This window comes from Oreochromis aureus, linkage group 6 (genome assembly GCF_013358895.1).
Source record: "Oreochromis aureus strain Israel breed Guangdong linkage group 6, ZZ_aureus, whole genome shotgun sequence".
Taxonomy (NCBI): Eukaryota; Metazoa; Chordata; class Actinopteri; order Cichliformes; family Cichlidae; genus Oreochromis; species Oreochromis aureus.
The window spans coordinates 13,397,985-13,414,048 of NC_052947.1; the positions used below are offsets into that span (position 1 = coordinate 13,397,985).

General features: G+C 40.6%; 1 protein-coding gene across 1 annotated transcript in view; it reads left to right on the top strand.

Annotated features, from left to right (window-relative positions):
* Positions 1-16,064, top strand: part of grin2ab (glutamate receptor, ionotropic, N-methyl D-aspartate 2A, b) — a 115,965-nt gene that overhangs the window by 70,164 nt on the left and 29,737 nt on the right. Inside the window, exons 5-7 of the mRNA XM_039613029.1 lie at positions 14,399-14,565; positions 14,671-14,805; positions 14,907-15,006. Of these exons, the coding sequence (XP_039468963.1) occupies positions 14,399-14,565; positions 14,671-14,805; positions 14,907-15,006 (402 nt within the window). The remainder of the gene's footprint in view (positions 1-14,398; positions 14,566-14,670; positions 14,806-14,906; positions 15,007-16,064) is intronic.

The window sequence follows — 16,064 nt, forward strand, 5'->3', positions numbered from 1 at the left end:
GACCTTGGGGGCCATTCAACTGGCCCACGACCACCAATCCACTTTCCAGGAAACTGTTCATCTAGGAATGCTCGGACCTGGCACCCATAATGTGGTGGTGCACCATCTTGCTGGAAAAACTCAGGGAACGTGCCAGCTTCAGTGCATAAAGAGGGAAACACATCATCACGTAGCAATTTCAAATATCCAGTGGCCTTGAGGTTTCCATTGATGAAGAATGGACCCACTATCGTTGTACCCCATATACCACACCAAACCATCACTTTTGTTGGTCCAACAGTCTTGGAGGGATCCATCCAGTGTGGGTTAGTGTCAGACCAATAGCGGTGGTTTTGTTTGTTAACTTCACCATTCACATAAAAGTTTGCCTCATCACTGAACAAAATCTTCTGCGTGAACTGAGGGTCCTGTTCCAATTTTTGTTTTGCCCATTCTGCAAATTCTGTGCGCCGATCTGGGTCATCCTCGTTGAGATGCTGCAGTAGCTGGAGTTTGTAAGGGTGCCATTTGTGAGTAGCTAATACCCGCCGAAGGGATGTTCGACTAATGCCACTCTCCAGTGACATGCGGTGAGTGCTACGCTGTGGGCTCTTGCTGAATGAAGCTAGGACAGCCACTGATGTTTCTTCATTAGTGACAGTTTTCTTGCATCCACATTTCGGCAAATCCAAGCAAGCAGTTTGATAACTGTAGCATGGGAATGGGTGGTCTCGTAGGGTGTCTTGCATTGAAATCTGCTGCAATGACCCGGTTACTGCGTTCACCAGATATCAACACAATTTCGATCCGCTCCTCACGTGTTAACCTCTTCGACATGTCAATGGCTGTAAACAAAGAGAAACTTGTAAATAACTCATGAAAGAATAAAGTTACGTTGAAACCAAGTACAACATTGTTTTTCTTGTGACATTACCAATAAGTTTGATGTGTCACATGGCCCTCTTCCTATTGAAAAAACAAAAGTTGTATCCAAGATGGCCGACTTCTAAATGGCCACCATGGTCACCACCCATCTTGAGGAGTTTGCCCCCTCACATATACTAATGTGCCACAAACAGGACTTTAATATCACCAACCATTCCCATGTTATTACGGTGTATCCATATAAATGGCCCACCCTGTAGTTCAGTGGTTCCCAAAGTGTGGGGCCCGCCCCCTAGGGGGGGCGCAGAGCTATTGCAGGGGGGGCGCGGCATGAAAAGGGAAAAAAACAAAAAACAAAAACAATGCTTGGACACTGCTAGCACGGGGCGCCCACACAAACGCAAAGCAGGAGATGAAGCATAGCTGAATATGTTTCAAACCAACTTCATTCTAAGCCAAAGACTAGAAAATATGGTGAAGCATATCTTCCCTTTGGTTTCACCTGCACAAGTGCTGAGGTAGGTCTCCCTGCAGAATTAGTTTTCCCTGCATCGGGAGCAGCGCTGGGCTGTTCAAATCACGGACAAACAGTATCCCACAGTTGTTTATGTTTTTGAACCCATTTTGTAGAGGGTTTTTTGAAAATGTATTGATAGCAATGTTGAACATTATTACACAGGAAAAAAAAAAACAACTACATGTAAAATAATTACACCGTGATGCCTCTGCCTTTCTAAATGCAGGGACAGTAATGGACTGTATATGTAAGCGTGTAAAACCTGCAGAGTCAGATTAACAGTATTTTGTCTCTATCTGCCATTCTGCAATTCATCTCATGTAAACAATAACGTGGCGCACAGTGTGACGTGAAAAAGGCACATACCTTTGACATTGCGTGACAAACTCTGTATTCCTTGTCCACACGTAAACGCAAAAAAAAGGAGTTTTAAAAAATCTCCGTTCTCGGTGATTCGATACGCCGTTTACATGTGCCCGAAACAGCTGCGCGTTCAAAAATACCCGTGTAGGTGCGGACGGAGCGTAAAAGAGTTGGTAGTTTATTTTCTTACTACCTGTAATTTATTGCAGATTATTTGTATTTGCTTAATTGTTTAATAAATGTTTGAAGTGTGAAATAAACCGCAATGGAGCAAAATATGGGTGTGTGTGGTTGAAGGATGTGTTTGTGCGTGTGCGTGTGCGTGCGCGCGTGCACGCGCGGGGGTGGGGGGGCGCGAACATTTTTCTTGTTAAACAATGGGGGCCCAGCAAAAAAAGTTTGGGAACCACTGCTGTAGTTAATTTCCTGTAGAACAGAAAGGTAGCTGGGCGCAAAATGTGATAGCTAAATGTGAATTTCTGTCTCTATAGAAAGCTACAGATATGTGATTTTCAATTATTTCTCACAGTTAATTTGTGTATTTTCACAAAAAGTCTGCATGTTATTATCAATTTGGCCCCATCCAAGTTGGCAGACTGATAGCAGAGTGAGTCCATGTTATCTCATGGCAGCATTTATTTTAGTGATGGTGCAGTTATGCAATTTGTGCAAATTCCCCAAGTATCTTCCTGTTAAAAAGGAGTTTTTCCTTCCCACTCTTGCTGGGTGCTTGCTCATAGGGAGTCATCTGATTGTTGGGCTTTTCTCTCTGTTATTGCAGGGTCTTTACCTCACAATATAAACCACCTTGAGGCAAATAAATATACAAATAAATATATAAATGAATTTGAATTTTTTTGCAATACACTGCATATTGGAAAATGTTAAAAATCACAATAATATCATATTGTAAGTACTGTGATAATGTTGTATCATGGGGTGTCTGGTGATTCACATCTCTAACAGATAGACAGAAAGATTTCTTTGTCCTATAATTTTAGAGTAAAACATTGATGTTTAAACAATGCTCTGTTGGGACTAAGGAACCCACAACATTTCAATAAAATGTCCCAGACACCAGCAGCACTTTGAATTCTTGATATAAGCCAGGATGGATCCAGATTTTCATATTGATCTGACTCTAGCATCCAAATCTTGCAGCAGAAGTTGAAACTCATCAGACCGTGCGACATTTTTCCAATCTTCTCTTGTCCAATTTTTGCGAGTCTGTTTCCTGTTCTTAGCTGAGAGAGTGGAGTAGTACATGGTGTGGTCTTTTCCTGTTGTAGCACAAGTGCTTCAAGTTTCACTTTGTTGCACATTCAGAGATGCTCTTCTGCATACCTTACTTGTAACAAGTGGATATTTAAGTTACAGTTGCCTTCCTATCAGCTCAAAGCAGCGCAGCTCAAATGAATAAGGTACTTATAATAATATTTTCTCTTTTTCAGGCCATTCTCTGTAAATCCTGTAAAAATTGCAGTATATGTTTCTATCTGGCACCAACAACCATGCTACATTCAGTGTCACTTAAAATGGCTTTCTTCCCCATTCTGATGCTTGGTTTAAACTTCAGGTCATCTCGTCTGCATGGTTAAATGCATGGAGTTCCTAATATGTAATGGTCTGATTGGATATTTGTGTTAATGAGTAGCTGAACATGTGTACGTGATACAATGGCTGGTTAGTGTGTATTTTTAAAGTATTTCAGAAATACCTTTTTCTTCTTCCATAGTTCTCTACATCAGTGGATGCAGACCTTTACTTTAAAAGTAACATCCTCAGCAGTGTGACCATTTAGGACTGTGTGTTCTGGATAACTCAGGAGTAAAATAACATCAAACCATTTAAGTGTTGGGTCGGAGAAGGAAAAGTGTTTTAAATGTCAGGAGACCCGTCGTATCCCAGGCCCATTTACATTCTGAGGTTTCGTTGTGAGCTTTGTCAATCCGAGGCTGTGCTGCTGTCCATTACGTACTTCCCATGGTTTTGTGGTGAGACCTAATCTGAGCTAGGCTGTGCTAGCTTAGGGGCTCTGCGCTGTGTTAAATGGTATTCAGTGTTTCCACGGGGAGTGCAAGACTTTTAAATACTACAGTAGATTTAAGCAGCGGGACTTACCTCTTGTTAAATACTAAAGTAGTCTTTGTTAGCACTGGGAACCAATGTCTGCAAGCTAAATGCTATAGCTCTCTGTCAATCCCAGAAAAGTAGAAAGCCTGTGCACGGTTGGTGGATATGGGCTTTGGGACCTGTCTCTGTGTTCTAAAACTGAAGAGCTTTTAGAGCTTAAGGGACCTCTGCTTGTTAGCTATTGAAGGACCTGCCTTACGTCAGTGTTGTTAATGCTGCAGAGGTTGTCGACTGTGATGTCCCTGCTCGCAGCTTTCAGGAATACCCACAGACTGATGTTTGATGTAACATGTGTTACTATTATATTCACAAAACTGCTCTTTGTAGAGTTCCTGAAGTCACAGCACAGTTCAAACACCAAGAAATCAAAGTACACGTGTAGAATAAAATGGCCCCGTTGTACTGAAGCTATTCTAACACAAGCAGCTCTCTTTGAATAACTCTTCTTTGGCCTGATTATTCTGGTTTTGGTCAAGTAAAAAAATATTCCTTTCCTGGACTACCCGAGGTGTTTGTTTGCGAGTAGATTTCCTGAGCTAATTCTATGTTAGCGCATGGATTTAGAGCAGTGTTTGTTAGCACTCGGGTTTGCAGAACATCTGCTGAGCATTTACAGAGAATTAGACTGCAGCAGAAAATGTGTCTCGTACGCCAGTGAAGCTCTTTAGTTCGGTTTTAATGTTTGACAGGCCCTCTTGTCATGCCCCTATGTTTCACCCTCTTAACGCACTAACCTGCAGTGTTTAATTATTCCTAATTACACTAAGATCTAATATCACAGGAAGACTAGGACAAATAAAAAAAACAAAATCTGTTGTGTGCAGCTGTCCCCAAATGTGCTTACTGATGCCATCCCATAATTTATATACCAAAGTAATTCTTTTTTTTGTCAGTCACCTGTACCTCAGACCACAGGGAACTGAGGGAGTACATTTTCTGCACTATGTAGCCAGTAGACTTTGATGTTCAGTTCACCAGAATAATGTGGGGATTTATTTTAAGCTTTCTACAACTCAACTTTGGGCAGAATCTCATTCTGGGATGAAAAAAAAAAGAAAAAAGAAAGAAAGAAAACCCTCTGCCTTTATAGCACTGTCACTGTGGCTGTTTTCTTCTACAAGTGACCCTTGAAGCTGCAGTGAGCTCCACTTTGTTGACACAGATTTTATTTTGCCATGCTAGTTTGTTTGCACTTGGGGGCCATACTGTGTCAGTCTAAGTTAATGTAGCTGCTCTATCCTAACTGACCTGCTGCATTAAATATTAATATAGCACATTGCTGGCCTCATCACCCTCCTCCTCCTTCTCCTCCTTCTCCCCCCTCACACCCATCTATTTGTCATCATCCCGCGCACTGGCTTTATTCTTTTATTTTCTTCTGCCCCATGTCATGTACTCTCCTTCCAGTCATTTGGTTGTGGTGTCTTAGCATGTGGTTGCTCAGTTCTTGCTTCATCCACCTTCACTAAGGGTAGTTTCAACTCCTCCTCCTCCTCCTCCATCCTCTAGCCCGTATGACTCCATCTCCCAGCCATTTCTAGAAATGTGTCAGTTCATCCGTCATTAGCCTGAATCTGCACCGCTCCCACTACACTTTCATATTTTCTTAATCTGATTGCTGTAAACAAAAATGAATTTTGACATAAAGCACCATGTGTGTGTGAGGGGGAGCGAGAATAAGTGAGATACTGTCTTGGTTTTGATGGTGTATTATTCATCAGTATGCTGGCTCATGAGTAAGGCTGTATTTTAGCCGCTCTTTGTGCACGTGTGCGCGTGCGCATGTGCCGTGTGCATGCACATGGAATGAAGTGAAACTGTACGGGAAGTTCACTGTATTTGTATAATTGATGCACAATGTCATCAGAGAATCTCTGGGTATGTGCGGTTATAATGTGGAGACACATTTGCAGTTTGTGTGTGTGTACACACGTGTTATGTTCATGCATTATTCATAGGTAAGCTTCTTGGTGGACTTGTGTGATTTGATGAGAAGATGCAGGTCTGTGTCAACGTCTCTTATCCTTTATAATTCAGCAACCACCAGCAATTATCATCTTCTCCTTCAGTTTTCCAAAAAGACTTTCACCTCATTCATTCTAAATTCTCCACATGCCCGCCGTCCTTCGCTCTGCCCTCGCCGCTGAGGTAATGAAGGCACACTGCACAAATCTGTAGCTGAAAAAAAAAGGCATGAGATTTGAGAATGTGTACCTGTGAAAGATGAATTCATCTGGTCCTGCAGTGAGACTGTTAATGTTATGATTTTTTTTACAAAAAAAGAAATAAGGTACCAGTGCTTTACTGCAGTTTGCAGAAAAAGCATGTGTAAAGTAAATGCATTTTGCTTTTTGAGAATATCTATACTAGTCAAAAAAGAAGCACAAGTTTTTATTTTAAATCAATTTTATAGACTGACACTGTCATATATGCACATGCGAGATATTTACTATGAAGCATGGCCTCCTCTGGATGCAATGCACGCAGCACACCTGTCTGCCCAAGGACTGTAAAAATGTCCCAATCTGTTGAGGGAATTGCTCTCCATTCCAGGTTAGTGTAGCCTGCAGCTGTGCAATGGTCATTGGTTGTGGTTAACCCTGATGAAAATGTCGACCCAGCATCTCCCAGGCATGCTCAGTAGGACACATATTTGGACTAAATGCTAGCCAAGGAAGTGTCTGGATATGCTCCTGATCCAGAAAGGCCTTCACTCCTCTGGCGTTCCTGGCAGTGTTTGGGTGGGCATTGTCCCGCTGTAACAGCCACAGGACAGGGTCCTCCTGGAAGAGTGGCACAGGTACAATTTGGAGGACCTCATTTTGGTACTTCTGTCAAGTCAGATCTCAGCCAAGAACAAGAGTCCAGCATGCAGTCAGCTGCATCACGGTTATTCATATTTTGGTTTTTGGTGTTCTGAAACCGCTGGCCTGAATGCAGTTAATTGAAGCCATTCTGAGGTGTACAAGTGAGTTCATTTGTATTCGCTAAACAAAGGCCAATCCTGCCATTTACCAAGCCACTCAACCAGAACCAAAAGCCACAAACAGGGTATGTTCAGCCTTTTCATAGGATTAAAACAATGTACCGGGAGATGGTTTTAAAACTAAGATTGAAAACATTTTTCATTTCAGTCGCATTTCTTTGTGACAGGTATACTTAAAGTGTACTTACACTTTTTGATATTGTATATTATACGTACTCAGAGAAGTACAATAGTGAATATCAGAACTTCGATGTAATAACACAGAAAAGGAAAAAGGACAAAGAATCCTGAATCTAAATGAACAACACATTACAGGACACAATAAACAGCTGTAAAATCAAAGTCAACAAGCCATGTCTGGGTATTAGGTCTGGACAGTAAGCGAACTTTGACCTTTTCTTTGATCCGTACTCAAAGGGTGCAGTTGCTTTATCCACGCCCTGCTGCAGGCACAGGTCAGTGCTGGACAGTTCCACAATACTGATTCCTTCAAACATTGTTTTAAAGCAACAAAACTCTTTCTTTTGGGAATATATACTAAGTCTTCACGTAAAAGTGCAGTTAGAAAAATGTATGTTTAATTCAGTCTGTAAAGAGTAGTAGTCACAAACCTTTCTACTGGACAAAGTAACAACTAAACAGCTACAAACAGTGAACCTTCAATGACCTAAAGATAAACGTGTCAGATGGTTGGGCTTCTGTATAAAGTCTAAATAAAAAAATGTTTCTTTGTTTTTGGGGGGTTTTCTGATGCTTAGGCAGCACTGTTGCCTCAAAGCAAGAAGATTCTTGGTTCTAATCATGAACAGGTGAAGTAATTTCATTTAATGGATGGGAAGAACAGGAGGAAACAACAACAGGCCCACCAAACAATAACAAGGCCGGAGGTGTCACGGACAGGCACATTTACATTCCAGGTCTCTAAAAAACGTACTTTCAAAATATATGGAAATCCTAAAAGTGTGTGTGTGTGTTTTAACTCACTAATAGATTTAGTGTTCATTAATATGTGTTCAGAACTTGCAAATTGATGATAATTTATTAGACATAAGATACCTTTATAAGTTGAAACTATATGTGTATTGGTGTTGATATTGGCTATACTGATCCTGGGTTTGGTTGGTAACGGATCAATACCAAAATTTAGAGTATTGCACAGCACTTCTGGCTTCCTCCTACAGTCCCAAGTCTTACATGTTAAGTTAATTGGTGATTTTAAACTGGCTGTATGCGTGAATATGAGAATGGATCTGCCCGTGTCTCACTGCTGTGATAGATTGGAGAGCTGTCAAAGGAGTGCCCTGCATTTTAAACCGTGACCACTGCAATAGGCTGCAGCTTCCCTGCAACTCTGAATTGAGTGAGCTATTAAGAAAATAAATGAATGCTTAGCTACAATCTTTAAACTGTAGGGGTAATGAACAACTCGTCACTAAACCAACAAAACATCCCGTTTTACTAAAAAAAACAAAAATCAAACAAGTCTTATAAAATGTGTCAGACTGCTTGGAACATAAATCATCATTTAAATAACTACACAAAGAAACGCCTAGACACAAATACTAGAAATGAAAAACACCCGTGGCTTCAGCTTTGTCTGTGTAGCAGTTTACAAATATATGTCTGTGTAGGTTCTCAGTCATCCAGGCAGTTAGTAGTCTAAGTTGGTAATCTAAGGCAGTTTGCAATAATGTTTTGTCATAAATGTTGTAAACTCAGATATGCACAGGTATCCAAACACACTCGTGTAATTCAAACACACACGGTACATTTTTAACACCCCTCAAACAAAAAAAGAGCACAAACATTTGTGGTTTAACTACAAAAAAAGATTAGAGGTAAACCTGCGAGTCAGGCTAAAAGTCCTCACCAACATCTTACGGGATGTTTTATTGAATTAGCGCCTGTGGAAAGCATGTTCTCGAGCATCTGTCTAAAGTTTGACGGGTCTTTACAGTTTTAAAAAGGCGAAAATGAATCACATCAGAATTTGAAACTCTGAGAATTTCTTTTTAAATATATGATCTGATCTAAAAGCTGAGACAGGGACAATTAGGGATTATTAAAGTAATGCAAAAAGAAAAAAAATATACCAAGTGGAAAATCTCACTTTTAATTATGTTAATTGCCATCAGGTAAATTTCATAATTGGGTATTAAAAGGGCATCTAAGAGAAACTGAGTCTTTTAGAAGTAAAGACAGGGAGGATTTCACAACTCTCTTAAACACAAATAATTTTAAAGTAACCTTTTTCAGCGTGAAATAACAAAGGACATGGGAATTTCATCATCTGCTGTTCCCAATATTTCTAAAAGAGTCAGAGAATCTGTGAAAATCTCTGTACACAAGAGACAAGGCCAAAAATCAATATGGAACGGCCGTGGTGTTTGAGGCGTCAGGCAGCATGGCATTAAAAACAGGCACCTTTCTGTAGTGGAAAACACTGCATGCTTCATCCTCTTTTGCCTGTCACATTCTTTCCATCCGTTGTTGGCATTAACCTTCAACTCACCCGAGCTGCTTTCTCAACATGTATCGGTTTCATCACATCCAGTGAGTCTGAATGATACGTGTGTGCCGTAGTTGTGCCTAAATCTGGCCACATGTTGATACTGTTATCCATTGCAACACAGTTCAGTGGAAATGTGTTTTTTTAACTGGCTTAAATGTCCTTGAAGTTTTCTTAAACACTAAATGAGATCAATGAAAAAGGGTTTCTCCAAAGAATGTTTCAATGAGGACTTTATTCAGAGAAAAGGACTTTTTTTTTTAGAAAAACTGCAAGAGAAATGACACTTAAATCTAGTCAGTTCTTTTTTAAAATGTTTTTTTTGTTTATTAATGTGAAATATAAAACTGCAAATATTGTATTTGCAGTTCTACAACTGCTTGATGTTCTCATTCACCCGTTCAAACATGAGCTCACGCACCAATGAGAGTGGAGCAGCTTTGGCATGTAGAGGTTTGAGGAATCAAACCACCGTCTGAACTGAATTTCAAAGTGTATGTAAGTCATTGGTGACCTTTTTTTGTTTGAAGTTAAGAAGGAGCTTGATCAAATCCCCAAAGTGATGCATATGGAGGAGAAAACAACCAACATTTTTTAACTGTCGAGGCAGGAAAAACACAGGTGTAACTGATGCCAGTAACAATGGATGCATCCCATTTAGGTGAGTCCTTTCCAGGTATTTTGCTGGCTGGTTGAAATGGATTGATGGGACACTTAATACATCCCAATAGTCATTAGGGTTATTCATTACACCTGCACCTATTCAGCTGGGATGAGTTAAAATGCAGGCGCTGTAAAGTGACTTTTTCTTACTGGTGATAAGTTCACTTATGAAAGGACCAGAGGAAGTGTACGCTTCTGTGAACTAATAAAAAAAAACATCTGGACTGTTCATTTTATTGCTCCGAATAGAGATCTGTGAGCATATGCTACTATAATCTAATACACCTGCCCAGGAAAACAGAGCTGATAGATGCTGAAAGGGTGGATGATCACACATCAGGTTATTCAACCGGTTTATTCTAACAGTGTGCACCCTTCTGATGTTCTCCTTAAAAACAGAAACTAATAACCATAATGGGGTGTCTGATGATACTGCTGATATCACAAAATGAGTGTACATAAATTATTTGATGTGGATGTAGCACCAGCATTTATATAAATAAGAAATATAAGTGTGATTTAAGCTCTTGTTACTGGACAGCCTTTGCCTTTGCAGCTGAAAGCAGTGTAAGAAGATGTTGCCGCGTACAGCTGATGGTAATTAAGCTTGAATTTTCTTGTAGAATAACTAACTTCAGATCCACCAGCTTCACTAAGAAATAAAACATATATTCTTAAAACAATCTAGATAATCTTACACAATCAGCTTTTACATAGTGTATTGTTCTCAAAATGAGATGAATAGGACTTTATGGTGAGATGTAAGACTGCAAGTCTTGGTTAGATCCAGAGTTTTACCAGGGAGCTTAAATTCAGAAGTTATGCAAGAGGTCTTACTCTTAAATTAGGGAAAACAATCTTGTTCCTCTGCTGGAATATTATCCAAACGATTTGTTCAAGCCTGTTAACTGTAGCTCAGTGTTAGCTGGAGTATCCTATTATAGCAAAGTTGGATATATTGTCTTAAAATAAGATTACTATTCTAATACAAAGGCCTTCTCAGACAAAGAAGACTCATTTCCTACAAAGAGGGCCATGTTACTTTCTATGGCTTTCATCGTTTTTTGGCTGTGCATTTTCAATAAAGCGTGGCTTCGATTACGATGACAGGTGTAAATATGCCATGAGCATACACTCGCTGGACACTTTATTGGGTATGCGTTGCTAGTCCCAGGCTGATTGCCTTCTGAAACACCGCTGCAGACTTGCCAAATTTGTATTGAGATGTGGTGAGTGTGGAGGCCATTTGTATACAGTGAACTCTCATGTTCAAGAAATCAGTTTGAGATCATTTGAATTTTGTGACATGGTGTGTCAACCTGCTAGAAGCAGCCATCAGAAGATGGGTACAATGTGGTCATAAACTGATGAACATGGTCAGCAACAATACTCCAGTATGTTGTGGTGTTTAAACAATGCTCTACCAAGAACGTATTCCCCACACTATTTCATCACTAGCAGCAGTCTGAACTGCTTATACGAAGCAGGATGGACCCACACTTTATGTTGCTTACACCTAATTCTGACTCTACCATCTAAATATTGGAGCAGAAATCAGAACTCATCAGCCTAGGCAATCTTCTATTGTCCAAATTTGGTGAGCCAGTGCGTATTATAGCCACAGTGTCCTGTTCTTAGCCGACAGGTTTGGCACTCGCTGTGGTCTTCTGCTGCTGTAGTCCATCTTCAGAGATTCTCTTCTGCAGTGAAGCTCATCTGCATACCTTGAGTATAGAGAAGACTGATTATTTGAGTTACTCTTGCCTCCCAGTCACTTTCAAGCAGTCTGGCCATTCTCCTCTGACCTCTCGGATCAACGACGCATCTTCACCCTGAAAACTACCACTTATTCAATAGTTTCTCTTTTTGGTTGTGTGAAAAGATTACAGCAGAGGAGCCTGTTTCAGACGAGGCCGTCTGGCACCAACAACAATGCACATTCAAAGTCACCTAAATCACCTTTCTTTCTGATTCTGAATCTATTTGAACTTCAGCAGTTTGTTTTGACCATGTCTACATGCCTGGAAGCACTGAGTTGCTGCCATGTGTGGGTAGATTAGATTTATAAGATATTAGGTTTAACAAGCAGTTGACCAGGTGTACCAAATGAAGTGGCCAGTGAGTACATATAACTTTAGCACCACCTAAGTAGCTTTGTGTGTGTTGCAATACAATGTGCACAATGATAAAATTAAAAACAAGATATTTTAGACTCCTTATATTCAGTTGCTTTATATGTCCAACCGACAATCTCGAAACCTTTCAGGCTAGGCAAACTTATTTGAATGTGAAAATCGAGGTGCATAGTACAATAATTACCTAATCAGTGGTAAAAATCACTCATGGTTTGCTGGCTTCCTCGTTCCGATATTGACGCACTTGCTCCAGTTGTGCGCATGCATTATTACAGTCATTTTGAGTGCACTCATTTACACATGAATGATTTAGATAATGTGGCTATTATATGTAAATTTGGTCTTGTTTACAAGACGACTCAGACAATCAGGCAAGTCGGACTTTGTTGCAATGCCAGGATGTTCCTTTGTTTCAGATCTTAACAATTTGCCTTGACGACTAATAATCTGCAGTGGACAAAAGTAGAAACGAGTGACCCAAAATTATCACCGTTATTAAAGCTCTGGCAGATAATTAGGTTGACCGGCTACCTGACAAATCAGATTGCTTGTAATCTCACTCGCAGCACTGATTTATATGTGAGTGTACAGCTGTGCACTTGAATATAAGAGAGCGTTAGTGTGTTGTAGCACCTGTGCTTGTGTGTCCCTCTTATCTAGGAAGAGCTGAGGATGTGCCTGTTGCCACACAGAGGGAGATTTCTTTTTTTTTTCCTTTTTCTAAACCTCAGTAAAGTATAAAGCCACACACACACACACACACACACACACACACACACACACACACACACACACACACACACACACACACACACACACACACACACACAAACACACAGATGAAAACAGCAAGATAGATCTTTTTGAAGTACAATTTCATCCTCTCCCCTTCCCACTTTTCAGCTTTTTTTCTTGTGGTTGAGGGAGGCGTGTTGGACCTGATGTGCGTTATGGCTACAGCCGAGAAATTTTTGTTGGACCAAAGTACGGGGCCTGAGCCCTTTTACGTGCACAAACAGTATAGACGCACACATGCACGCACAGCTGAAAAGAAGAACGGACTCTTCGTGTGTGTTCACGAGGGCTTTGATGTTTAATGTGTCACGTTTTTCGATGCCCTCTGCTGAAAGAGTGTTAAAGCATGTATGTGTGCGTGTGATCTTTCTGCCTGTAGAATAGAGGCACAGTCATAGTGAAGGAGGGTTTGATGTCAGTGTCTCTCTCTCTCTCTCGCTCACATACTTTTCCCCCCACTTCTTTCTGCAGCAGGTATCTCAATCTCACTCAGAAGGCTGGAACATTTTTCTCCATCTCATTCACCCCTCTCAGCCTTTTTCTCTTTCTTCCCATCCACACCTCCCCCACTCCTCCTCCTCTTTTCTCCCTCCCTCTCTGGTGACTCGGCCGTGTTGCTGTCTATTTGTTGGGGGGTAGATTAGCCTTCATGCAAACATACATTCTGCGATCATTAGCAACTTATTTCACACTCGGTTTGGGGTTTCATTCTGCTTAACAGCTGCTTTGGTTTTGATAGTGCATACTGCTCTTTTACTCTCACACAGTTTCCTCCTGAATCTGAGACGAAATGATTTAAGTGTGCATGGCATTGTGAGTTATTGCTCCAAAGCTGTGAACATTTCGATCCGCAGTTTACAGACGATGGTTTCCAAATGAGACAGTTATAGGATGACTTTATATATTGTTGCAGTTAGCACAGGGGGAAAAAAAGGAAAGCAACAACAAAAAAACGTTCAGTGTTAATGACTCAAATGTTTTTAAGTCAGTTCACATGATCGGAGACATCAGTATTTGGCTCAATTACCTTTCAAGACAATGCCTGGCTGTTTGGTATATTGGCTACGGAGTGCTGAAGTGAATCAAACCTGTGAGTTATGAGGCAGTTATCTCCTACCATTAGGCCCCCCCTGTTGCCGGCAGTCACTCTTCTTGCTGTGCAGTCTCACTTGTTGTCTGAATCTCTCAGCATCTCTTCGCCCCTTTCCCATTTTCCCTCTCTACTTGTCGTTTCTCCAGCTCTTGCAAGTCTCTCTTATCTCCCTTCTTCTCTCGGTCTGTCTCGCTGATTGTAAAATTGAAAATGGCTCTAATTCTGGTTTTTTGCTCACATAGACTCCAGTGCCTTTTTTTATCCCCTTTTCTGCAATTAATTTACTTCCTCTGAAAAATCTGCTGACTGTCTGTGCTGCTGGCCCCACATGTCATTGCAGGATGAGAAATCCACATTCTTCCAGTTCGGCGCGGCTCTGCAGCAGGAGGCTCTGCTCATGCTTGCTATCATGGAGGAATACGACTGGCATGTTTTTTCTATCGTCACATCCAAGTTCCCGGGGTACCAGGAATTCATAAGCACGCTGAGGATAACTGTGGATCACAGGTAATGAAAACACCCAATACAAACGCACATGTTGTTTTCTTGCCTTTATTTATGACAGCTGACAAGATTAAGTGTGTTGTATTATTTAATGGTTTATTGTTACAGCTTTGTGCGATGGGACCTGCAGAGTGTGGTGACTCTAGATGCTGTGGATGGCGACCCAAACTCTAAATCACACATTGCACTCAAGAGGATCCAGAGTCCTGTTATATTGCTCTACTGCTCTAAGGATGAAGCCGTGTAAGTGTTTGCGTGTGTCGTTTCGTTGCGCCATTTCTGTCTCTTTGTCACACACTGCTTTCACAGACTTCAGCTTTGGATCTGTCTCCTTTCTTTGACAGGTATATAATGGAGGAGGCTCGGTCCTTGGGTCTGATAGGAGCTGGTTACATCTGGATCGTGTCCAGTCTCACCACTGGCAACCCAGACTTTACCCCTGAGGTAGTGAGGCCCCATATGTAGTAACAGGTGGCCACTTTTGAGTGGTTTGACAAGACAAGCAGTGTTTTTGATCCCAGGCTGTTGCAGGTCATCTGTTGTATCCCAGATTTCCCCTCTTATTTATGAATGTTGACATACAATACATAGTCAGCTTTTTTGAGTTAAATAAAAAATAATATAATTCCCGGTACCCACAGATTAATTGTTTCTCTTTCTAGATTAAATAAATAAAATCTCTGAAATATTGTATATATGCATCATATATATATATATATTTATAAATGAAGATTATTAAATATTATATATTGATTTTTTTGCCATCTAAAGGATATAATCTAGTGTTGGTCAGGCACCAGATTAAAATATCAAATGTAATTCTGATAGATGTTTTATGAGGGGCTGGCTGGTTTCGACTCTTGAACGCTGTTGAACTCTTGATAACCTCACGACAGCAAGATTCCAGGAAATCACAGCTTCCAGCCAAAACAATGACTCTGGCAGTTGAACCCTGGTCGCAATATGGTGTTTCTACCTGTTTTTGTTTGTCTGTAGATCAGACAAACAAGATAGAAATTCTTAATTAGTAGGGTTAAGAGGGGCTGGCAGGCAGACGCGATTACATAGACAAGTGATGTTGTGTGTCTGTGCAGAATTCCCAGAATTTGTGAAACTTTATCTTTAATCCATGTATTACTTATTAAAAGATGCTTCAAAGACAAATCATGTTGACTGCTGTAATACAGTTCATGTCAGAGTATACTACTTTACAGATAATCTAGCAAAAAGTCATCTTTTACACTACTTTGTACATAACAACATATGATCAGCCCCAAAGGCATAAAATACATAGTTGCCACAGGTAGGACAATAAGGTACCGATCATCCAAATAGCACATAAAAATGTGAGTAATTCAAAGCATAACAGGCGCAAATGTTTATCTACACTTGAAGTGGTAACATGTTATTTTATTTCTTCTCAAAAGCCTTTCAAATGTTTATTCTCCTAATTCTTCTGCATCTCTGACTCGAGTCTTCCTGTTTGTGTTGGGTTTCCGCCT